The sequence below is a fragment of the Equus caballus genome, chromosome 27, assembly GCF_041296265.1.
Source record: "Equus caballus isolate H_3958 breed thoroughbred chromosome 27, TB-T2T, whole genome shotgun sequence".
Lineage (NCBI taxonomy): Eukaryota > Metazoa > Chordata > Mammalia > Perissodactyla > Equidae > Equus > Equus caballus.
In genome coordinates, this window is record NC_091710.1 from 54,838,675 (window position 1) to 54,865,461 (window position 26,787).

General features: G+C 37.3%; 1 protein-coding gene across 2 annotated transcripts in view; it reads left to right on the forward strand.

The window, feature by feature from the left end:
* Nucleotides 1-26,787, forward strand: part of CSMD1 (CUB and Sushi multiple domains 1) — a 1,833,881-nt gene that overhangs the window by 1,550,099 nt on the left and 256,995 nt on the right. For both annotated transcript variants that reach the window (XM_023630572.2, XM_023630573.2), the window contains exons 27-30: nucleotides 12,442-12,633; nucleotides 17,795-17,933; nucleotides 21,392-21,579; nucleotides 26,186-26,380. In XM_023630572.2, the coding sequence (XP_023486340.1) occupies nucleotides 12,442-12,633; nucleotides 17,795-17,933; nucleotides 21,392-21,579; nucleotides 26,186-26,380 (714 nt within the window). The remainder of the gene's footprint in view (nucleotides 1-12,441; nucleotides 12,634-17,794; nucleotides 17,934-21,391; nucleotides 21,580-26,185; nucleotides 26,381-26,787) is intronic.

Below are 26,787 nucleotides of genomic sequence, written 5' to 3' on the forward strand. Positions count from 1 at the left end.
TCTTTCTTCTCCAGGCTTGGACAAAGATCCATAATGTAATAACTCCAAAAATCTATTTGCAGCTCGTAACTGTCTTGTCAACTTTTAAGAGACCAATTTGATAAATTCATTTGAACATCTTGCAGACATCTCAAAAATAGCGTGTCTGAAACTGATCCCATCACCATGTCCAATCACCAGATCATCTGGAGGCCGCCTCCAACAAGGGGGTAGGTTGATCTCACGCTGCATCTCTCCTCATAGCATCAGTGACCACATCAGCCGGGTCTCCGTCCCACACTGGACTCTGGTCTAAAGGCATGTTCAGAGGAGGGCGCTCGATCGTACTAAACTTGTTTTTAAGAAAAGCCAACATGGCAGAGAGCAACCCTAATCAAGCTGAGCGCCTGCTGAAAAAGTCTTTCTCTAGTTTCTCACTCACATTAGAATAAAATCCTAACTCTGTTACATGACCTCAGATTGGTCAACATCTGGCTTCTGTTTGCCTCTCCATCCTCACTCCCTTCTCCCATGCCGGTTCCTAACACAACTGTTCTCTCTTGTTCTCAGACCTCCACTTACCCTCTTCCCTCTGCCTGGAACTCTCCCCCACGTCACTTCACCTGCCCACTTCCACTCACTTCATATGTTGCAGTTAAACACCACTCTTTATAGGGACTTCTCTGAGTTCTTGGAGTAGATAACCCTTCATGAGATTCACCACATATTATTTTTCTAACTTTTTCATTGTTACTGAATCTCTGGTTTTAGGAGGTCATCGATATTTTGCACTAATGACTGTGTTTACTCTGTCTCACATTAGACACCTAAGAGTATTTTGTCCTTGTTTTTTTCCTTGTTTATTGCGCATGTGTCTATATTTTCTGCTTATGTTTTTAATTTTTGGTTCTAGTGAGACTGTGAATTTCCTACATGGATTAACTATTTTTTTTTTATATTTCTGCTCTAATATTCACATTCCTTAGGATGGTTCCAATTATAAGAGCAACCATAGATGTGTGTCGAATTGTATTTTAAAGTGACTTAATGTCATCCTGCCCAATCACATTCTCATCGAGGCCATTAAAAAAACATTTGAGGTGTGGATTCGAGTAATATTCTTGGCAGTCTTTGGCATTGATAAAGGAACTAGAAGCTGTCCAGATGTTAGCAGTTATATCACTGAGTGCAAGAGGGGTATAAATATACACATAATCTTACGCTTTTTGGTATATATATATATAACAGAAAGGTCTCAAAAGTACACACACATGTAATACTATATAATTTTTAGAATAGGCGTCACAGAGGTGTTGTTTTTCTGTACATGAGAGAACATGTGGCTGGGGGCTTAGCCCCATCTTTGCCAGCTATGTAAACTTAAGCATGTATGTTAAAATCTATTAGCTTCAATTTCTCCATTCATTAGGTTAAATTAGGACATAATAGGCTTTTTACCCCCACACAGTTTTGATGAGGACTGCTCTCAAAGGTGAGGAATACAAAAGCACTTTGATTTATCAGTTTGCCCCAAATATAAGGAATCACTATTATTTATTCTCAGTTCTAGAGATATATCGACTCAAGGGAAGGTTTATGTGATAAATGATTCAGTCTGCAGTTCTCAAATTAGATTTTCCCCTCTCTCTGGCCTCCTGCTTCACACCACTCATTTCAAGCTGACAACAGGAAGAGTCTCCTGACACCAGCCTGGCAGGAAGGCATGTAGATAGCATAGCTTTGACTTGGAAACAAGAAAAGATAGTAAACAAGTAAATATCACTTTATCAAACTATTGTTGTGATACCAGATCTTTGCATGACTGCAGCCACCTGAGGTTTCTCTATCATACTCAAGGTGTCAATCATGCATTTATTATCAATAAGGAATAGGTAAATTTTCAGAACATTTAATGAAAAATGATAGTAATTATTTCCCCTCCTCAAGTCTGTCTTGTGTCAATGCACAGATTTTTATTGTTCCTGCCTATGAGAAAGCTGCAAATCAATTTAATCGTGATTACTAATGTGAATATTTAGAAAAGGATCTTTGGGGGGTGAGAGTTGAAGTTTTTAATTTGATTTTGATTTTGCATATAAAGAGACAAATCTCTTTGAATAACTGAAGGAAGGATTCTTGAGTGTTAGAAGGCTGCGAAGCACAATCAGGATTTTATGGTACGTTCAGTTTCACTAGTTGTGTTACTAATAGATAGAAAGAGTTTTAAAAATAACTTAATAGTATAAGATTTTTAAACCTCAGAGAGCAAATATCCTTGACTTCCCACAGACATCCATATTTGACATGATGAAAGCAAAAGTGCAAATGAGTATTTTTGTCTGAGAGTATTTGCAGTTTCTTCATAAAAGAAGAAGTTAGTGTAGCTCTCCGTGCAGTCTTGGGAACTTAATAAAGATCAGTGGTTCAAGGACGAGGATGGACACTATTAATCTGCTATATTTTTGTCTTTCTAAAAACTTTGAAAGTGCATTCTTTTATATGGTCTAATTTTTACAACTATGTGGCATCCATATCTCAAAAATATAGTTTCATAACTAACAAATAAATATTAAGACATTTATTTACAAGAAACAGAGAAATAATTTGACTTGTAGATACTGCCTAAATTGGACATCTGTTGTATACCACAAACATTCTCTTTCCAATAATTGATTAGGAGGCCCTTTGGGTTAATTTAAAATAATTTAAACAAGTTAATTTGAAAGAAATATACAAAGTTGTAAAATACAAGTAGGAGAATCAGAATTCAACTATAAAATTCGATTATGCTGGGAAAAACATTTAAGGACAATTACTCTAAAAAGGTAGGTGACATCTGAATTCAAAAATGGAAATTTACGGGGTGGGGGGACTTTTTGCCTAGTTTAATGGCTGCAATATTAATAACAGTTCTTGAATTATTATATTTTCATTTAATTTGCATGAAACATTTTCTTGGGATTCAGACTGGGTTTTGCTTTAATGAAATTCACCTTCGCCACTGTGCAATATCTAAGTGATTGATTCATTTCTGTTGCATATTGAAGTTTTTTAATTGTAGGATTCAATTTAGACTTTTGTTTGATGGGTACACTTTATGACGTATTTTCATAGCAATTAAGTACTTGTTAAGTATAAACATCATGAAAGCAAATTTTCCATGTTAGAAACATTGTTACAGAGATTCTTGAGTGGCAGTTCCTAAAGGATACTTAATGTTTTCTTACAATAATACCATTCTTTTTGTCTACACATTTGTTTTAATACCTGTGCTTCCACTGACAAACTAAAATATTTCATACTTTCAGAGGTTTTAACATTTTTATCAGAGGAATCCTTGGCCTTTGATTTTTTTATTCTTTCTTTCTGGCTCAGAGTAACAGCGTAAATGGAGCCTCTTGGTAAATAGTAATTGCATTAACTGGAAAAGACATTTTGTTTGGTTTAGTTTTTTATTTGTTTTGATTCCAAGAGAAATGGTCATTATCCCCAGGACTAAGTGAAACTGACATTGTATAGTGTGCATCTTCAAATTTGCCTGAATCAACAGAGAATTTTACTGTCATGAAACCCGAATTGCTTTCTGCCATGAAGGAACATGTAGAATACATGATTCCTGTCTTAATTCCTGATAATTTTTTAATCCCTTTGAATTTTGAAATTAAATCAGTGTAAACACATACAGTCATATAATAAAAAGGATGTTAAATATAAAATGATTTGCAGTCGTATACAATTCAAGTGAATACTACATTTCAAATATATATAACCTTCTTTTTAATTAAACTTTTCCTTTAGAAGTAATTGTAAATTCGCATGCTATTGTAAGAAATAAAACTGAGATCCTGTGGACTCTTTGTGCAGTTTCTGCCAGTGGTAACATCTTGCAAAATTAGAATACAAATCACAACCAGGGTGTTGACATTGATGGAGTCAATATGCAGAACGTCATTACCAAAAGGATCCCTCATGTGGTCCTTTCAAAAGGATAGATGCCCAGAAGTGTAATTTCTAGGTTAAATGGCAATTGAATGTTCAGGTTATAATGGCTCGATGATTTTCTAGGGCGCCTGTACGGTTTTACCTTCCCACCAACAATGCACGAGTGATTCAATTCCTCAGCATCCTTACCATCATTTGATGTTGTCTGTATTTATAAATAATATTGTTAGCTGTGCTGATAGGTATGTAGTAATATCTCTTTGCATTCCCCTAATGGCTAGTGATTTTGAACATCTTTTCATGTGCTTATTTACCATCTGTACATCCTCTTCAGGAAAATATTTCTTCATGCCTTTGCCCATTTTCTTGTCGGATTTTTTTTTTTTTTTTTTTTTTTTTTTTTTGCTCCTTGAGTAGTCTTTATATATTTTGGGTACCAGTCCTTCATCAGAGATGTGGCTTTCAAACTCTTTCTCCCAGTCTGTAGCTTGTCTATTCATCCTCTTAAAAAGATCTTCCACAGAGCCAAAAGTTTTAATTTTGGTGAAGTCTAACTTACCAATTTTTGCTTTTATGGATCATGCTTTTCTTGTCTAAGAGCTCCTTGCCTAGCCAGTTCTCCCAAAGCTTTTCTCCGATGTTTTTCTAAAGTTTTGCAGTTTTATCTCTTTTGTATTTAAAGCTGTGATCGACTGTGAATTAGTTTTTGTGTAAGATATGAGACTTCGGTCAAGGCTCTTCTTTTTCTCCTTCTTGTCTATAGCTGCAGGACCGTGCGCTACTTTTGAAATACAAACAGAGATGTGTTGAAGGTGCTTCTTGCCCTGTGCTCTTGAGCAGGTATCAGCCTCTGCTCTTTGAAGGGGGGGGGGGGACCTCTGTAGACTCAGTGTCTCCAGTTCTTGAAGCACTTTGACGCTTTCGGAAAAGAAGGGAGAAATGTCGAGACTTAATTAGGTGGAACTTTGTAGAATTCTGATCCACTTTAATGTAGAATTTGGGCTTGACTGGATGCACCCCGACGGATGAGTTAAGGTTTCTCTTTCTGCATGTTTTCAAAGCTTTTTCAGCCGCTGGAGCACTAATGCACATGTCACAGAATTCTGACTGCTGGTTAGCATTTATCGTGAGAAATACAGCCCATGACCCTTAAGAAGGAGATATTCAGTGGGAGGATCTAACCCAAAAGAGCACCTTCTCAGAAAAACGATAACCTGATCATGTGCAGAAAGAGTTTAGTTCAATTTTCCTAATGCTAAACTTTAGTATTAATAAGATAATACCTTTTACAAGCTTAAAGAATAATGTAAGGAAAGTGTCATATAAATGCAAAGAGTTATTATGTCATCATTGCCTGCACCAGGAGCCAGCAAACTTTTTCTGGAAACAGCCAGATAGTAAATATTTTAGGCTTTGCAGGCTGCATATTGTCCACGTTGCAATTATTTAACTCTGCATTTTAATACGTCAGCAGCCACAGACAGTACATAAGTGAGTGGTCATGGCTGTCTTTCAATAAAATTGTATTCACGAACACTGAAATCTGGATTTCATGTGTCATGAAATAGTATTCTTCTTTTGATGTTTTTCAACCACTTAAAAAGGTAAAAACTATCCTTAGATTGTGCTCCCCATAAAAAAAAGGTGTTGGGCCAGATTCAGCCCACAACAAGCTGTCATTTATCAACCTCTATTTTAGATCATGAAAAACAAAATCAATCAATTAGTACTTTAATATTCGCATTGGGCTCAACAGTTCAGTAAATTTTAGGATGGGATGGAAACTCCAGTATCTTACCTCTGGACACATCCAAGTTTCAAATGTGCTTTTGTGATGTTCTGTGAGAAAAGACAAAGTACGTTGAACTGATGACTATAGTTAATTTGCAAACTCATCATAAACTTAATAATCTATCTCTTACAGACAAAGCAAATCTAATATAATATTGAGAAGTCCAGTCCTTCTAAATACATGAAAGCTTTATCCATGTTGTTTATTAGCTCACTCGTTGTCAGTCAATCAGCAGTGTTACTGAGTGTCTGTAATGTAACAGGCACTGTTCTAAGTTTGGCGTGATTGAGTCGATGAAACAAAAATCCTTGTTTACAGAGCTTACATTCTAGCTAAAAATCTGTGAATTTTCGAAAGTACTCGGAAATCACATGTGTCCTCCATCCTGCAATCAGGTAATTAAAAATAAATAACTCAGATTATTTAGGCATTCCAGTTAATGCTTGAAATATAAGAGTTTATAGTAATAAATATCTTTTCACTGAATGTGGTCCTAGCACTCAGAATGAGACTTCGTCTTGTCATAAAAGCAGTGATGACACATCTGCTTCATGTATGAGCAGCAGTCCTCCGGATTCCTGAAGTTTCGGAGCACGTCAGTGCCTGAAGTGGATGGGAACTCTCACGCTCCGTAACTAGAAGCTGCATTATTTCCATCACACAGTGTCCTGTATTCCTCCTCTTAGAAACCCTGGTCTGTTTTCTTGCATACTGCCTTTCCGTAGGCTCCAAATCTTGTTGATTAGCTTTCACTGATTTTTATTTCATTTCTGAGCAAGAACGTGAGACTTGCTGGAAGAAAACCCTGGATTCTTCCTCAGCTCCTCTGTTTCTCTCAGATCCTACATGTAGTCCATCCAAAAACCCAGTGGGATTTAAAATGCGTCAAAAATCAGACCCTCTCTCTCAGCTCCACTTCATCACCTCTGTCTGATCACCCCCATCTCTTGTGCCCTAACTGGCCTCACTGTCACTTCTCCCCTCCGTGGTCCATCCTGAACACCGCAGCCACGTTAATAGTTTAAAAATACAAGTTGCATGTCCTACTGCTCTGCTCAGAACGCTTGAGGGACTCCTAGTTCTCTCAGTGTTGGGGAAACATAATTTAAAACAAAATCTTCTCCCAACCCAGACTCACTCTCCACAAAGACAGGAGAAAAAGAAAATCATTAAACCAGAATGTGATGTTCATCATAGGCCATCTGCTAAGAGATTGCAAAGAGAGAAAAAAACTCTCCCCTTTTTATAAGCAGATACAACCCATGACACGTGTGTTCTCAAGATAGAAGAGCAGGAGTGCGGGAGCAAGAGGACTCGACAGCACCATTTATTGTGCAGAGTTTGTTGTAAATTCGCTTGGTAATTGGGCTGACCATCTGTGTTCATTAATTGTATTTTTATGTAAAGGATAAATAAACTTCTCACACCCTTAGGAAAGGAGGTTGTTTTGTAACTTGGAGTCAAGTGCCTGCTGACTCTCCCATGGAGACTGGCAAACAGGAAGGAAGGCTCTCTTCCTCATGGTACATTTCAAATCGATGGCTCCCAGGTCCTGGAGAAAGATGTTCTTGGATCCTAAAGATGGCAACTGGCTTATTTAGCTTTTTTAAAAAATAACATCTATTTCAAAGAGACAGAGAAAAGACTTAACAATTACAAGTTTTCCAAGTAAATGCTCTAAGAAAGAGAGAGGGAAGAAGTCTCTTCCCTTATTTTCAACAGGGAGAAGGAAGCCTCTTATTTTTAATTCGTATTTGCCCTTCCAAGTGCTAATGAAGAGTTAGACCATTGTGTGTAGTGGACCTGAAGACTCGTGATGAATCTGAATCAGGTTGTGCTTCTGAGATACGGAGTCAGGACACACTGATAGATTGAACATTTGCTGTGGGAAAGAGAGGATCAAGGACGATTACTAGGCTTTTGGTTTGAGTGTGTGGGGAGGTGGTGGTGCTATAGGGGAGGAAGAATAACTTTCTCATTACCCCTTTGTGTTCTTGGCTGAGACTCCTGTAATAAAAGACAGATTAATAAGAGAAAGACAAACGGAAGTTTATTGACATGTGTACCTCCTGGATACATGGGAGATACCCAGGAAAAATGAGTAACTCCAAGAGGTGGCTCAGACTCCCAAAACTGGGGACAAAAGAAAGAAAGTGTACGGGGGAACAGGCTGGTTTCAGGGAGGTTATGGGAGAGGCCAGGTGAAGGAGGGTGAGGTGGTGATTAGGATCTAAGTTGCTGCCTCTCCATGGATGAGTCTCTTGTGATGTAGCCATCCTTCTCTTCCTGGTACAGAGCGGGAGACAGCCATGTAATGGAGAGATTTCCTTTAATTTCTCTTACAAAAGGGTAACTTCTGCTCTGTTTTCAGAGCTTCTCCTGTGTCCGCTGTTCCTTAAAATAGTCAACTCAGAATATCCTGCCAAAGAGGCATATTTGGGGATGGCATTTAGTGCCATTTACAGAGATGGAAAATACTAAATGAGTAATTAATTAATTAATCCAGGAGCTAGTTAATGAATCTGTGGTCTGTTTCACAAATGCAAAATACTAATCTGGCTACTAGCTGATCTTTGAAACACCTTCCTGCTCTTTATCAGCAGAAAATCCAGAATCACCCTCTTGAGGTATCCCAACTCCATCCTGACACAGCCAAGAAATAAAGCCTAAAATTTACACATTCTGAAGAGGAGTAGTCTTCTAAACACCTGGGAGCGGGCAGAACTGAAAGTCTGTTCCTGGAAACTCCGTGGCTTCATCTGCCCCATGGTGTCACTAAGGAAGATCCACCCTGCATCCACCTGTCACTAGGATGCTCCGAGGATGCCCAGACCTCGCATTTACAACTCTTATGTCCTTGTACTCAACCATTGTTCCTCAAAGGACAGTCATTCGTCGGTTTACTCCTCCGAGTCCTAGAAGGCTCAGATCCTCAGCCACTTTCAGGGCTGAATCAACTCTCCCCCACAAATGCTTCAGCCTGGCTGGCCTGCCTCAGGTTCATCCTGCCTCCATGATTTCCCCTTTGAGCAGCTGAGTTGGAGCAGTGGATGAGGTCACAGGCGAGCCAGTACATTTCCTTAGTGTGGGATCTGCACTGGGCTGGGAACTGATGTCCGCCTCTACAAAGGGTGCTTCTGCACATTAACCCTCCTCCACCTGGGCAAACCTATAGGCTGGGACAGAGGACTTGTCTCTGTCAAAACAAAAGCTGGACCTTCCCTGGGGCAATGGGGAGGACCCACCCTACATTTGCATAACAAAGAGAACAACTCAGGTGACTTTCCTTGAGTCTAAGGTTGTATCAGCTGATATTAGCAAACTGAATGAACCTCCCTGCCTAACAAGTAGCCTGTTATATATTATAAATGTCATTCACACATAATAACTTTCCTTAATATGTTAAGCCATATAGGTTATACTTACTATGCAGGTTAGGATCTGAGTATTTTATGTGTCTGCTTCTGTGTACGGAATATTTTGGTTTCTCTATATGCATTTTTCCATATACAAGAGAAGCATTTTATCTATTGAGGTGTCCCATGCCAGATTGTTTTAAAATAATAAATGTACACTAAGCAAACTTCTACTTCTGTGTGAGCTAATAACTCAGTCAATAAGTATATTTTTAAATGATGTTTCAGAAACGTACAAGGAGGACTTTATGCATTCAATAGGATGTAGTCCAAATTCTTAATTTTTGTTTTAGTAGAATAGAAAAGGAACACAACTTGACATATAATTTAAAAAATATAATAGGGTTGCCAGTGTCAAAAATGAGGGTCTGATTGAAAAGTGTGTGTCCATTGCAGGTTCTTCTTGTACAATAGTGCTGTACTATTGTGGCTGCCTATTGTGAACAAAAAGTCAGGTCCGTTGCTCTTAAGTAAAGTGGACATGTGTTTGGGACAGCTCAAGCTGACTGAAATGGTTCTGGATTCAGGTGGACAAGGAGTGGAGACATCCCTTAGATCCTATTGGCCCTGTGGAAAGTGTCTTTATGACTTCAATTATTCCAGGGAACTCCTGTGGCAAATTGAAAAACACAATGTCCATCACCTTGGGAAGAGTACCTTCTTTTTCTAAGGTAATAGAAGGATAAGACTGATGCAACTAAAAATATTGTTTTCTTTTTTATGGCAAGAAAACAGAAAGATCCAGAGTCACCAAAATTCCATTTGGAGAAAAATATTTAAGAGAAAAAATGAGTAAAAGGTATGTGGAGGCACATGAAAGAATACAATCATAAAAAAGAATGAGTGTGTGCTTCATCAATAACTTTGTGTCACCCTGAAGGTGGAAAAGCAATTTCTGACCCCAATGTAGTGTCCTTGGTTGAGGACTTTCCTATTAGTCTCTGAATAAGCTTTATTGCCTTTACCAAGAAATACCTTTCCACAATTCATAACTAGAAGAAAATAAAATGACGTTTATTCCAAAGACCCAACCAATGTATTTTCCACTGTGCTGTTTAAAATTGGTTTTCAGTTCCCCCTCAAGTCTTCCTGTGGCTTTTTTAAACCAATCTAGATAACCCTAGGAACTTTTTATTTTTATTTCATAATTCTACAAGGAAAGAGGAAGAGTTTGGGTTTCATTTCAGTTCGACTAAGCCTTAGTGGTGGTGTCACTGGTAATCTCAATCTGTGAAGATCGCAAATAAATATATACATCCTCTGTAAGCACATGCATAGATCCATTTTACTACAACTCATTTTCGTATAATTGTCATAAGCTTAGCTAATTATGTAGATACAGTATTTCTGTTTCTTATACAACATGAAATTCATGAGTATATAACTTTTTAGTGGCATGCTCTATTATCATTATAGATATTCCAAGTGAAAATTTGGTTTAGAAGTAGAGAAGATAGTTTCAAGACTGAATTAAATCTCATACCGTTAAAGGATGCATAACCATTAGTGCAAACCAGTGTTTCATATGCTGACAATTCTGTGAATCTTTATTTGGAAGGACTTTAAGAGGATTGCTGGGGAAGATGTGCTCTGTGATTACATAAATTTAGGATACACTGGATTAAATTATTTTTTAAAAAAGGTTTTTTTACTTTAGGACTTCTCTGAGATTTCCGTATGGGAATCTACAAGAGGCAGCTATAATGTATAATATTTATGAATCTTGTTTGACCAGATACCTGTTAATAACTCTCAGAAGTACTCTATAGGAGACTTGTTTTTGCAAGGCTGATATGTCTGTTGAAATTCTTATTCATGTACAAAATCGGTGCACTTTTGCTTAAAGCCTTTTTATTGGGTAATATGGGTCTGCTTTTGATGAATATGAATAAAAATTTGGAAAGAGAAGTAACAAAAACATATCTTGGTTTTAAACTTTACAATGAGACTCTCATCAGTGATCTCCTTCACTTTTCTTCTAAATTTTTATTTTTAAATTATTTTAGTACTACATATTCATTGTATAAATATTGCTATGAATATTTACCATGAATATTACTATATAATAATTAATAATTTAGAAATTAAATAATTGTTTTAATCCTATATATTTATTTTTAAATTATTTTAATACCATATAAACTGTGACCGAAATTCTCACTTGGAAAGGGCTGCGTCATCACACATGTGACCACTTGCTTGAGGAAAGGATGAAGTCTCTTTCAAGGATGTGAAATTCAGTCCAATGGACAAGGTTGTGAATGTACAAGAAGATTTGTGTATGATGTTTTCCTAAAACCCAGAGAAATCTCAGCAAAAGTAGAGCACAGGTAGATCTTAGATTCTTTAGGAACATAACTCAAATAGTAAACTCAAGATTGCTTGTAAAGTATTCATTCAATGCAGCTGCCATTTTGTTGCCTAGATTGGCTACCATGGGTTATGATTCTGGTGAATGAATTCTATATTATTACTATTCTAGATTACAAAATTTGTGGCTTATGAGTACGAAACTCTTGACTTTCTAACTGTAAGCTTTGGGTCCTCAAGTCTCTCCTGCATTCCACTCTCTACCTGTCTTCTTTTGGGGTTACATGGTTGCTTTCTGCTAAAAAGATCGGCTTCAGTGATTCTGATGTGGCATGTCTTGCTCTCTTCTCCTTGAAAGAATTACTCTGAAGCCCAGACACTTCCTTTCTTCTTGATATCTACTGAGAACTCTGTTTCCAAGTAAAGTTTCGCTACTCAAAATGCTAGTAATAGTATGAGTGATGCTGATGACAGGTATGACAGGCCAGACACCATGCTATGGCATCAAGACGTAACTGTAAGTGGAGGGCTTCCAATGTCCAGCGTTACGGTAAAGTAAGAACTTTGACAATGTGTCCCCTGAAAATATGTGAAAGGTGTTGGGTAAAATTGTTTTTAGCCTTTCAAAATATATCACTGAGCCTGCAGGAAGATAAGGACTCCTTAGAGTCCTCAAAATGGTGTGAAACGTAAAAAGGTTGTGAAGCTCAGAAGAATGAATGTGTGTGTACTAAGTGACGCATGATACAACTCCTTGATATATTCCATATTTGGTTGCATTTTCAACCAGATTTTGCTAGAATCTGTTCAAAGTAAGCATCAGCAAGAGGCATGTTATTGAAGATATCCTTGGGAAACTAAACTCTTTTCTTATGTTCATATGTGGATAAATGATTCATTATGCCAATCAAGAGTGCTTTGACCCACAGGAGCTACTACACCTGTAAGAGTGCGGTGGCCATGTTTCCAATCATGTGACCTGGTATTGTCCTTTCTTTGTAGCATCAATCGCATCCACCTGCAATGATCCTGGTATGCCTCAAAATGGAACCCGCTATGGGGACAGTAGAGAGCCTGGAGACACTGTCACCTTCCAGTGTGACCCTGGCTATCAGCTCCAAGGACAAGCTAAAATCACCTGTGTGCAGCTGAATAACCGATTCTTTTGGCAACCAGACCCTCCTACATGCATAGGTATTATGCAACATAAAATAGAAATTTGCATTTAGGAATGAATGCATGTTATCATTAAAATTGCTCTGTAAATGTATTATTTCTTCAGAAGTATTTCACAAGAGTTTCTTATGTGACCTCTGGTCCTCTGAGACTATATTAAAATTTTATGATAAACCTTTAAACTTTGTTTTATTAGGTGAAATAAAAGAAGTAGTTTACTTAATGTACAGTAATTGACATTTATGTAACATTGCCTATCGTTAACATATCTTGTAAAAATATGGATCAATCAAGTTACTGTAATTTAAACTTCTGGGTGGCTGAAAATTCATAACCCTACCATTTCTAGTCTCATTTTTAATATAGAAACATGCCCTTAAGCAAAACCTACTCAATAAAAAGTACTTTCTCTTTTTAGATGGCTTTTCTATAATAGCAGTACATTTTTAATAGAATCCTGAAAACTAGAAATTATACTGCTTATGTCAAAATGAAGATAAAAGAGAGACTTTTTTCTGAAATTAGCTAGAATTTTATAGTTTGACCTTATTAAAAAGATAGCAATTGGTTTTGTAGACTTTAGTTTGAAGAACCATCCAAGATATTCTGTCACTATATGGTTTTAGGGCAATATATATTCTTATATAAAATAGTAATTACATGTGAATTGTCCCTTCGTTCAATTAAATATTTTAGCATAAATATCTAGAGTATTTCATCTTAATTTTTAAAAGAAACTCTACTAAACTTTATTATTTTAGTGAGCCATCACAGTTTAATTTGTGCCTTTATAATCTGTTTGAAAAATGTAACATTTAGTTAATCTGTGAAGAGATGAAGTGATAATGAAATGAGATGCACATAGTTAGTGGACCATTTTGCATAGGGTGACCTTGAAGGGATTTTATGATTTAAAATGAGTATTATGGTCATATACCCAGCACTAGGGAAATTCTCAGTGGTCCCGTAGAGCTGTAATAGGCAGCTCTTAACGTACTACCAAGTACTCGGAGTATCCTCAAGATAGTTGAGTTTTGATCGCTCTGCTTCTTAGCATGTCAGCCTTGTCAGAGAGCTACCGTGTTTATGTAATGTTGTGTGCTGCATTTACATTTCATAACTTTCGGGAGCACAGTCTTGCATTTTATTTGAATCTGAGTCATCAGGAGACTAGCAAGATTTCTATGCGTTTCTTTTTTAAAGTGGAGTAATTACCTATAAATACAAGAATCATTTTAAACCATTGGTCTATTTTTAAATTAGAAAAGGCACTTTTTTTTCCCATTTTGCATGATTTTAAGCTCATGGAGGAGTACATTAAAAAGCAATACAACTATCAGTTAATCTCTTAAAGACAATTTCCCAGTTGACATTAATTTAAACACTTAATTGTAAAATTTGACCATCTTCCCAACTAATCTACTGTCTTTTGTTAGTTCATCTCGTAGTTATCTCACTTTGACCAGCGACTAGATAATCCACTTCTTAGCAAAGAAAATAGGTGACACTTCATGTGTCTGGAATCTCAGCTCCAGGGATAAGTAAAAAATTACTTGCAGGCAATTGAATATCAATTATGTTGGCAACCAGACCCACCCACGGGCCTAGGCATCACGTAACACAAAAATGGAAACTGTATATTTGGGAATAAATGAATGATATCTTTTCATTACATTGTAAACATTTTTTTTCCAGTAATGAGGCTTATGCTCTCTTTAGGAAACATGTCCCTCAGAGCATCAGCAGATTGCATCTTAGCACTCACATAAATTCTGTTCTGCTAATTTGAGACACTTTTTATTTTATTTTTTTAGCTTTTTCCTTATTAAAAAATAATACTTGCTTATTGCAAAAGTTTCATAAGCTATAGTTGAGAAAAAAGCTATCATCTTTTTACCTGAAGGCAATTACTATCAACGTAAAGATACATAAGGAAGCTTCCTAATTATTTTATGTATGTATAATCTATTTGAAAAATATTTTTAAGTGACAGCATCCTGCATGATTATTTGAAAATTGCATTTTTTTACTTACCAGTACCTAGTGAATATTTTTTGTGTTATTATGTATTTTTACAAATTAGTTTTTAATGCTTGCACAGTATCTACCAATATTGATCCCACTAGCGCCCTCTTCTTGGATAATTAGGTTATTTTGGTCTTTTCCCTGCTATCAATAACTGAAGTGAACGCTCTTGTTGCAAAACATATCCATGATTATTTCTGAATGACATATTTCTGCAAACTCACATATTTCTAGGGCTTTTAAGACATAGTTTCTGGACAATTGCACCAGTTTACATTGTCCTCAGCCACCTGTGAGTGTTTATTTCCCCCAACTCAGGAAAAACACTATATATGCCATTTCTTAATCTTATAATTTAAAATGGGCAGACAGTGAAGCTTCCTTGATTGAATCAGCATTTTAAATTAATTGTGAGGCTGAACTGTCTTTAAGTTCATAGTCTTAGTGGGCATTCCTCCTTAGCCTGCTACTTTCTTTTTTCCTTTTATTGTTCGTGTACTTTTCCCTCATGTTTGCTGTTCGCTCTCTCTCCTTTAACAATCTCTTAGCCTCTTACCTGTTTGTATGTTCCTCACATTCTCACCAGCTTGTGGTTGGCTGCCTATTTTTCCTGTGGTTTGCTGGGTACAATCCCTTCCTTTTTTCACTTTGCAAAGGATTACAGTGATGGAGGCGCCTCCTTTTGGCGTTCTCAGCTGTCTTTTCTGTTTTTCTTTTTTAACTGAGGTCATATTGGTTTATAACAGTGTCAGCTGAGTCTTAAAGGACCGATTCTCCAGACCAGAGGGCGCTCGTTGTTTTCCAGTTCTGAGCTATGTCCCTCCCAGTCTCCATAGTTTCATTTTCTTACATCACCTGAAATACGTTTTCTCCAAGTCCAAATTCTAAAGAGCTCTGAAAAGCAAAAATGTATCTTAAGTTTGCAGAAACTCATTTTTTTGGCATCTTGCTCTGATCTACAGGGTGGCTATTTGGAGACTATTTACCCCATTTACTGGTGTGAGCATTGAAATGTTTTGACGCCTAAACGTTGATGTGTCTCCTTAAAGACTAGGGCTTCACACTGTGATGGGTGAAGGTGTTACTGTGTGCGTCGGGGAGGCGAGACTAAGGATTTCGAACAAAGGATTGGGGATTGATATGAGTTTGTGGATTCTGTCCACAGAAATGTTCTAGAATGTTCTAGAGGGTCTGAGTTGCACTTCGTACTAAATTCTATTCCTATCCAAAACATTTTGCTAGCCCTTTCATTAAAACCTAGTGAAGCTAACATGAAGAAGGGCAGATCAGAAGAGAGAACAAGCACAGAAAGACAGAGCTACTTAATTCCACTTTAAGCCTTTAAATAACCTCATTTGAAAATGCCTCCTGGGACTTGCATGAATAAGACAAGATCTCCTCCTTTGTTTCTATTTAAGCAATATTTGAGTCTCATCTCTGAACTCATCTCACTGGTAGCACCCTTGTAGCTGGTGCCCCAAATCTGTCATTGCTCATCTTTCAAAACCTGCGTGGAGTAGAATCTCCTCCGCCCCTTAGGGACCTTATTTCTCCACCTTCGTGCCACCCCCCTCATTGTCCACGCCTGTTATGTGCTAGCAGCCAGCACCTACTGCTTCTGGGAGAGCAGAGCCCTGTGAGAGCCCATTAGACAACTGTTTCTGCAGCATTTGTTAAAATGAAACTGTCTACCTGGGGAAAAGCGGTTTGAATCACTTTTTGTGAAAATTATATCATATTACTCGTGAGTGTATATCTGTAAGATCTTTTATAAATATTCCCTCCGATGTTGTTCAGAGTTTGCCCTTGACGAGACTGAAATTACACCAAAAAGTACTGGGATTTGTCCTGTTTCTTCTTATGGAAAATTAAGTTTTCAGGAATGCTGAGTATTTAAAGACACATCTATCACAGAAAATTATAAAGTACATACCACAATCTTATTTACAAAAATTCGTTTGTGTGTGTGTGTGGAAAAAGATCACCAATGAGGATATTTCCTTCTCTACTTATTTTTTTCCTAAATGCATATATGATCAATGATGTGAAATAAGATATATAGTTTAGAGGAAATAGTATAATTATTCAGGGTGTTTTTTTTTTTTAAACAACCTAGTGATAAACCACAACATTTGATAGGAAGAACCTTAAAACTAACATCTTTCTGCATTTGTCTGTCTGCGTACTGATGAATTTTGAGTGTTTTAACACCTTCCACGTGATGGAAGATGTAATAGAAATCTTATCTGATAAATGAAACGGTCCTAAACATTTTTATGTTCAAGAATGAAAATTGTCTTACCTAGTAACAAGACTGAACTCCACAATTATTGGCTCAGTAATACAGATGTGAAGACATGTAATTAGAAATTCATGACTGAAAAAACAAACTAATTTGCTGTCATCTAAAGTGCATCTTTCTGATAATAACACAGTAAGCATTGTGATCAAATAATATTTTTAGAGATAATGTTCCAGCTCAGCTTCTTATGGGTTATGTATCCTCTAATGTCACTTAAACTTCATGTGTTCGTCTTGTCATTTTGAAATGTGGGGAAATTATTCCAAACCCTACCTATTTCAGAGGACTGTGACACATATATGGAATATCAAGTATTCATTTATTTAACAAGTATTTCCTGAATACTTACATTGTGATCAAAACCTTTGCTAGGCATTTACAGATCCAAGAGTGACCAAAAGATGGATAATCTTTATGTCACTTGAAGCATGCTCTCTAGAATGAGTGAGCAATGACTTTGTAAACCATAAGAAATAACCAAAGAATTAACATGCCCATAAATGATGTTCACAGGGATTTTTTTTTCCTATCCAAGACTTTTGGTATATGTATGATGTGCATTACAGAAGTATTGGGCATTAAGGCAATCTGTTCAGTTTATTCAAAGTTTAAAATTACAGGAAGTGAATTTTATTTGTCAACAGTTTAAAAATCCTCCCTAAAAATGAGATAGGACATTATATAAAATTCACTAACAATCACATGAAAAATATCCAGACCTCTTGGGTCTTAATTTTCATCTGGATAATTGTTTAATAACCGAACACATAGTCTCTTAGATGAATTCTCTGGCGTCTCATTTTACATTGCCCGGCATGCTTCTCTCTCCTAAATTTTCCTCTTCTGTGACAGCTGCGTGTGGAGGGAATCTGACTGGCCCAGCGGGTGTCATTTTGTCACCTAACTACCCACAGCCTTATCCTCCTGGGAAAGAATGCGACTGGAGAATAAAAGTGAACCCAGACTTTGTCATTGCCTTGATATTCAAAAGGTACCATCTCTTGTTGAATACCTCTTTTTAGTAGAATTTAAATGTCATGCTTAAAAATTACTTCATTCATCCCTTCGTAGAGTCTCCAATTTTACATCTGACGAAGCCCTAGATCTTGTGTCTAATAGATACTATATCAGGCTGCAAAATGGCATAAATGGAAATACATTATTTTGCTTTGGATCATTCTACTTGTATTGGGATACACATGACATAGCAGGAATTACTTTTAAGTACTGTCTTGCACATAATGTTTTCCACATGAGAAGGCTTAAGTTACAGAAGATCCAAGAAAAGTAATAAAGAAGTGATATACATATACTTAGTATAATTTCTCATCAATGTATCGTGTTTCTCTAAGTGCATGCTAGCTAATTCATTTCCATAGTACATCTTGTCTGACATTCCCAAAGTTAGCACTGTTCTCATCATTAAGAGAGTCGTGACTTGATAGAACTTTGAAAACAAAAGTTTCCCCAGATTTGGTTGCCGTCAAGTCTGAATTACTAGACATTAGTCTTTTAAAAGATTTCTAACTTCTTCCTACCAAACTAAATGATAAAAGTTCAAATATTATGATTATTTTATAAATATAAATTCTATAGAACTATATATTATTAACATCTGGTATTTTATAATTGAATTTTTTCAAATCCCAAGATCTTTTCCAACTTTACGTTTTGGTTTTTGATCATTTAAAAGATAAGTGGTTCTATAGACTGTCCTATTGATCTTTTAGCTGTCCAGGGAAAAGTGGTCTCGTTGCATTTATTTATCCGTCAATTGAACAAGCTGTCTTTTCTGTGGTTACATCAATATTCGAGGCCTGGTTCTGATTATCTTCTTTCACATTCTCCTCGTGATGAGATCTGAGTCAGTATAATTTTAAACCTCTATGATTCTGATTTTTAAATAGTTTGATAAGCCATCATTTCCTGAATTTACTCAAGCTGCTATAAATTTACCAAATGATGAATACTTTATTATGCCACTCAGCTATTGCACAAAACCAGTGATCATTTTCTGGGTATATTTTTGGATATCTTTGTGGGTTTTGTTAATGCCAAATTCTAGTAGCTCCTTCCTTAAAACCAGGAGACACCTCTAGGACCAGGAGATCGAAAGTAAATTAACAATTAAAAGCCCTGTAGGGGACACAGAGCCTTGTTCGGAGGAGTTTCCTGCCTTCCATGTGTCACAGTGACTCAGCGTCAAGGTCCCCAACGTGCAGGTTGTTTGATAATATAGGAGGCACTCTGTATAAAAGGTTTTCCACAACTCTCTGGAAGAAGGTTGAACTAGAAGATCTCCAAGTTCTCCTCTGACTCTTAGATTCTTGAACCACTAGCTGACCCAATGTCACAGAAACGTCACACGCCTGTGACTTCTTCTAAGAAATGAGAAACTTGTGGGTGCTCAGTGGAGTCATCCTGGGACCTTAGCTACTAGATCTACTCAGTAGGTGGAGGGGGGAAGCCAGAGTACTGGATGGGGGACAGGGATGGTCAACTACCCAAGCAAAGATGCTGATGCTGACACAGGCTGCCACAATGCACTGTTTAAAGAATGTGACTAAGGTCAGGTGAGCTTCCATGGGGAGCGGGAGAAGGGGAGCCTGGCATTACTAACGATGGAGCCAAAGCAGTACATGACCAATAACACACAGGAGCTCCTAGGCTCATCCTGGTACTTGGAGTCTGTGGAGTAGGAAGCTTTATCACATGTTCCTGAAGGCTGTGGAACTGATGCTGCACACACATTGGAACTCAGTTTAAATTTGGTTTAAAAGCTTGGTCAGACTTTGGCCTGTTATTGTGGCTCATAGATGTGTGCAGCTAGCCTAGGTAGAATTAAGACTGGATTTAGTAAATAGAACCATAATTAATTATAAATTTCAACCCAGAGCTCTGTGCATGGATTATGGTACATCCAAAAATAGAGAGCAGTTAGAACATGGTTTTATTTCTGTGCCTGAACGTGTTTCCAGGTTCAAAAATAGTCTATAATAATAGTTATCTATGACAATTATTGGGGGGTGCAGCATAACCAGATTCTAAGAAGACTTTTGTACAGTATTCCCAATAAAATTATTATTCCAATCAAATTCTATTAGGTTGATACAACTCCAGTCGGCCCCATTATGCCTAGTCACCCCAATCTTTTACTCTTTCTTCATATCTGACTTCAGGGAACTTGTCAGATAAACAGACTAAGAAACCTTTTACAGCTTCCATTAAGAAGTATATTCAGGAATCTTGCAGGGGAGCGAGCGTAAACAGGATGCTCCATATACTGTAACACAACAGGATGTTATAGCATATAATAAAACAAGATGGCGGGATGCAGGCTGGCTGTGGTACCCATGGTCCCCAAGTTTGGTTGAGCCTCTTAAACAACAGCGCGTGTTCCTGATGAGAAAAGCTCCTGAGTGCCTCCATCCCTGTTGTCCAAACATGCTGCTAACTGAAAAGAAAGAGAGTGGAAGTGCATGGAATGATCTATGTTGTATAGACAAGGCCCTGATTTAGCCTTGAGGGAACCGTGGAGGGCCAGTCAGAGTGCATTACCTGAGTACCTCTGTCTAATGTATTCCCTTATTCTGATCACATTGCGTTCTTAGACATCTGAACCAAATTCAGTCTCTTACTAGAGAGTGTGTATATTTTTGAAACTCCCAGACCATCAGCAGCCTTCTCATCATAAATGGCAAGCACATTTAAAGCCATATCGCATTTGAGAGCTTTGCACTTGAACTCTCAAAGTCTTTGGGGATTGTCAGGATATTAATATTTGAGGAGAGAGAGACAGGGAGAGAAATGGAAAGAATGGGAGAGGGAAGGAGGGAGGGAGGCACAGAGGGAGAGAAGGAGAGAGGGGGAGGGGAAATTGGAAAATTCAGTGCTGGTGAAACAGCTAACTTCCATGCTCTGTGCCATTACAGGGACTGCCGGGTAGAGGAATTTATTTTCAAAGGTAAAGACAAACAAAAAGAGTTCTTAAAAAACTTCAAGAATAGTTGGTAACACCAAGGATACATATTTTTAAAACTAAAAATATTGACATAAATTAAAATATCAGTGGGACTTCATCCCTTTTGAGCCCAGTTCTTTCAAATCACACTTTGTTAACAATTTCTTGAGGACAGGGAAGAGATATTCTGTCTATGCCACCAGCATTCATTTTCTTATAGCTATCTTAAAAATTATATTATATTGAATATGATGGTCATTAGGTAAAATACTAATAGTATTTGTTATCATGGATATTTGTCTTTTATTGCTATTTTGATGTTTTGATTATTCTTACATTTAACTTTTAGATTGTCCTAATTTTTAAAAATTCTTATACAAAAGCAAATAAAACCATTGTGTGCTCTCAGAAACTTTGTAGTCTGGAAGATAAGAGAAATATATATATATATATTAGGTACATAACGTAATTAATGTTCTTTCCTTTAGTTTCAACATGGAGCCCAGCTATGATTTCCTACATATCTACGAAGGAGAGGATTCCAACAGCCCTCTGATTGGCAGTTTTCAGGGCTCTCAAGCCCCGGAAAGAATAGAGAGCAGTGGAAACAGTCTTTTTCTGGCATTTCGGAGTGATGCCTCTGTGGGCTTGTCAGGGTTCGCCATTGAATTTAAAGGTACCTGTGGTCAGCTTAATTTGTGTGCAAATTAATTTTTAGCAGGATTGTTTGAATTGTAAGCATTTCTTTATGAAATCCTGCATGTCTGTTTAATACATAAAATGCTGACATCTCTCTCATCCGTCTGGGGAAGAGACTCGATCTTTCCAGTGGAGAAGAAATTCCAGGGATGCATTTGTACCCTAACTGAAAGGACAAAACAAATCATGAGGAATTTTTTTTCCAAATTCATGGCCATTTAAAAATAAATTATGATTTGTGCAATGAAGAATTTGATGACATTTAAGATTTTGAGATGTCTTTTAGTATCTTCTCATTTGTTTCTTCAGGATGACTCAATTTAAGTACATCAAAATAGCTTGGTTTTAATCTCAATATTTCTCAAGGTGTACAATATCTGTTGTCCTCGCCCTGTCGCCTACACCCATGAGCTGGTTTGATGAGGAACTCTGGCGCCGGTGAGAGCTGTCTGGTTTGGTGACCAGATAACTGTCTCTCACTTCCTCTGTGGTCCACCGTCCTCCATCACCAACATCCAGAGAAAATAAACCATCAAACTCACATACAAAAACCGCCCTAAACTAGGCATTTTGCTATTGAGTCCATGAAAATAATTACATTTTTTTCAAATCCATTTCTTATGTGAACAAAGAAAATGCAAGATATTTTACAAGGAATCAGAGAAAAGGACTTAAAATATCGGTTCACTTAGGGAGTGCTTTATAAACATAAATGAAAATATGTATGTTTATTTAAACTTTTGAGTTAGGTATTTGTTCATTAATAGAACTGTAAAATAAAATATAGAGTGTCTTTCATCTCTGTTAACTCTTCAATGAACTTGTATTTCTTCGTATGGTTTTAAGAAGAAAATTAATCTATTTCTCCCTAAACACCAAAATCTACAAACTTACTGATCTTTACTAAAATATGCAATGAAAGAATTTAAACAGCTCAGCAATCACAGGCGTTCCTGTGCATTTTGGATGGGATCTCTTAATGTTCATAAATAATTGAAAACATTACTTTTAAGCATTTGCCATACCATTAGACAGTTTCTGTAATAACGAGAGCTCACTGAAGAGCATGGCACCAGGACGATGCCCTTTGTATAAGGAGTGAATAGAAACAACACCCTTCATCTAAATATGAGAATGCCCCTTGATCATTACTGACTTGGACAGCTCGCCTTCTCCAGGGCATTGTAGGGTAAGAGAATCAATGGAGGCGTGAATAAACCAAGTACAATGTGCCTTCCTAGTGATGGGAATAAAGCTGCCTCTTTTGTATGGGTTCTTTGGTGACCAGGATAGCAATCAAAATGGGGGCTAAGCTCTTAACATTTCCAACGTTCTCCAGTGGAATCTGTGAAAAGCTAAAATCAGCAGAAGCCAAGGGAAGGCAATAGTGATGATGCTTTGCGTCCAGCAAGTGCAAGCTCCTGTCCGGTCAGCAAAGCAGCAACAGAAGCAACTCTTCTGCACGACGAGAAGTAGGAGTATCAGGTAGTCTGTCTGAGCAACAGTCTCAGGGACCCACCAGTCGGTTCCGGAGGCTCCGACAGAGACATCTTTGCTCAGAGGTGTCCTTAAGTGGAACGGACGTGAACAACAGCAAAACACACCCTGTTATGTAGTCATCTAATTGGAGAACGGGAGAAGCTAAGCAAAAAGAACCTGTGATTTATCACCAAACATCCTGAACTGACAACTGGGTAAATGGAACCAAAAGATTAGATGCAGTTCTTTTGGAGAAATGGAGACAAACTTACCATCAGAAATCTAAATTAGTGGCACTGAGCAGAAAATTGTGTAAGTGGTGTTTAACCACAGAAAACGAAACTGAAAGAGATTTATAACAAGAAATGATCAGACAGGCTGACAGCACAACAGGAGTGCATCGCAGACACACACTGGGAAGTTTTTTTACCATTTTATAGGAGAAAAAAGTGCCTTAGACAAGTGCTTGTGTTTCCTGGATGTGCAGTGCATTGTGCTGGATGACTGAGCAAACACCAAATGCAACAAGTCTGCTAGTGTGCCGACAGTGGGATTTACTTGTTCCTTATTTGCTTAAAATAAACGTTCTGTGTTCTGTGGGATTTAAGGCAACACAAAGAATTGCCAGAGTCTCACCTACCCTTTGAAATATCCAAATATATTTTCAGTAAAGCGATTAGAGAGTTCTGGTCCCAACACAATACACAATTCTTGCTGAGAGACTCTAAAACAGCAAAAATAGACAGCTGCCAAAGGTTTTGTATTATTTTATATATAAAAATATAATTATATCTCTATATGCACATATTTATATATAATATATTCATTTATTTATTTATGATTTATTTATAATATATATAATTATATATATAAATATATTTATATATATGTTGCATTTCAACCAAAGCATGTAGATAAAATAGTATAATCGATTCTTATAATAGATTGTCAACAATTGCCAAAGAAATTCCTGTTTGGCTGATATTGATATATAAATCATTAAAAATATCATGGAAGGGGCTGGCCCAGTGTTGCAGTGGTTAAGTTTGCACATTCCACTTCCGTGCCCTGGGGTTCACTGTTTTGGATCTGGAGCGCAGACCTACATACTGCTTGGCAAGCCATGCTGTGGTGGCATCCCACATATAAAGTGGAGGAAGATGGGCACAGATGTTAGCTCAGGGCCAGTCTTCCTCAGCAGAAAGAGGAGGATTGGCAGCAGATGTTAGCTCAGGGCTAATCTTCCTCAAAAAACAAACAAAAAAAATCATGGAAAATATTGAGTAAATGCCATTAAACAGGCCACTTTTTCTTCCTGTACAACTTCCCAAAGTTTGTGCTTCTTTCCTCTTCTGTGTCTTATCCCCTTCTGGGAGGATGGTGTGGTGAAAGTTTTCAAAGACAATTTCATCATTAGTCTCTCATGGCACACCTGCTACAATTGTCTTCTTCCTCGCATTACCACGTGGATTTACTAATAAGCAAGAAGTAGATAATCAGTAAGGAAAAATTTAAAGAGGGAGCACAATCAACATTAATCCCAGCCAAAAAAAAAAAATCCATCTTCCACTTATGCTGTCCAGAGATCTTTTATATGTATGACAAATGCTGGATTTTCTGCTATCAATAAAGGAATTGACATGCATGAGCCTTCTACAGGGAAAAGATTGTCGGGGCAAAGGAAAAGGAACTCAAACTTATTTATTTTATCCACTCAAATTGTCCTTGAGCCTATATGATATCATAAACTCATTTACATACACACACACACATGCACACACACTCTTGCACACATACATACATATACACCCCTCCACACACAAGCGCTCACACACACTCACGCAAACACAAAGTCAAATTGTATTTTCATAACTTTCAGCCAAAACAATGTAGATGCACATTTCAGATAACTTCTGTATTGATAACTAGAAGAGCTACAATATTCGGTCCCAGAGCCTTCTGACATTACCAGGAACGTGGATGGTGGGGTGTAGAATGTGGACATGCGTAAGAAAAAGCAATTCAAATGATGCAATGACATACAACATATTGATATATAAATATATACATATTTTCATTTAGAGATATTTCAGAAAGTCTGTTGAAATAAAGACATTTAAAATACTAAGGTATTCAAAGATAACTGAAATTAACCACATAGCAATAAGACTGAGAGAACAAAGAAAAGACAATTTTGTATTTGTGTTTGGGAAAAGAAAGGTTTTTAGGGAAAGTTATTTAACTTTTTTGAGCTTCAGATTTTCAAAACTTAAAAGTGGTCCGCTATAACCCTTCCCTTAGAGGTGTACTGAAGATGAGAATTAAACGTACAGCGCACCCAGCTCGCTGCCTGGAACGTAATAGGCGCTCAATGCAGTGAGCTGCTGGTGCAATGAAGACAGAATTGTCTTACATTCCAGACCCGGTGCTGGACGCTTATCCATCAGTAAATGGACTTTTCCATCAGTAAAGTGGACGTTTGGCATCCACTCCACTCAGTGAGGGTGGTAAAAGAGTCAGGTTTTCATGTCTCTCTTCCCCATCTGTCTAGCGTTATCAGCATAAGAAAGGACTCTTAACTACATGAATTAAACCAAACTCCTTTTGAGAAGCCACGTTCTCCCATCTCTTCCGAAGGCACGCTGTGATTTCATGTGGCTGTGATTTAAGTCCCAAAGTCAGAAAATGAACCTCAGTTTTTCCAGAATCAACTTCTTTGTTTCAGTACTAAAATTCATAGCCAAAAAATAGGATAGATGTATAAAAAATATAATGCTGCAATTTTTTAATCTAGATTAAAGTAATTCAATAGTAATTTTGTAGTAAAATGTGGTTTGAAAAAAGAAATAATTTTATTAGTTTTTTCCTATTTTTCTATCATATTTAACTTGATAGTTATTACCTTGATAGTTAATAATGTCTATTACATGTAGTTATTACTTGATACTTAATTGATAACTCAGTCATTAGTCAATCAATACTTTTTGTTAGCATTTCTCATATGCTGGGCACCGTTCTAGGTGATAAAAAAATAAGCAACCAACCAAACAAACCAAAAATTCAAATTCCTGCCTTCCTGGAGTTTACAATCTTTTCTTCTCCAGAGAAGCCACGGGAAGCCTGTTTTGACCCTGGGAATATAATGAATGGGACAAGAATTGGGACAGACTTCAAGCTTGGCTCGACGGTGACTTACCAGTGTGACTCCGGCTACAAGATAGTTGACCCCTCATCCATCACATGTGTGATCGGAGCGGATGGAAAGCCCGCCTGGAACCGTGTCCTGCCCTCCTGCAATGGTACGTTGGAACCAGTTTTATTCCTTTGGAAGGCAGACTCTCATTTTAAAAATTTCACACTTGAGTACAATATTCCTCTGATCAGTGGTTAGGATCTCTCACGGAGCTAACGTGGAATAAGTATCTGATATTCCTTGATCATTTGATTTAGCTTCTGTATTAGCCATTCTTATAGGCTTCTGAAAGGGGTAATATTTTTCTCTCACTTAGATAGTTTGGCATTTTTAACTTCTACTTTTTGCGTATTCTTGGCCTGATCCACGTAAGAGGTACTAGTCAACAATCTCTAGGTGTCCCTTCTCTCTCTCTCTCTTTCTCTCTTTCTCTGTCTCTGCTTCTGTCTCTGTGCCTTTCTCTGCCTCTCTCTACTTCTGTTTCTCCCTCTATCTGACTTTTTCTCTGTCTTT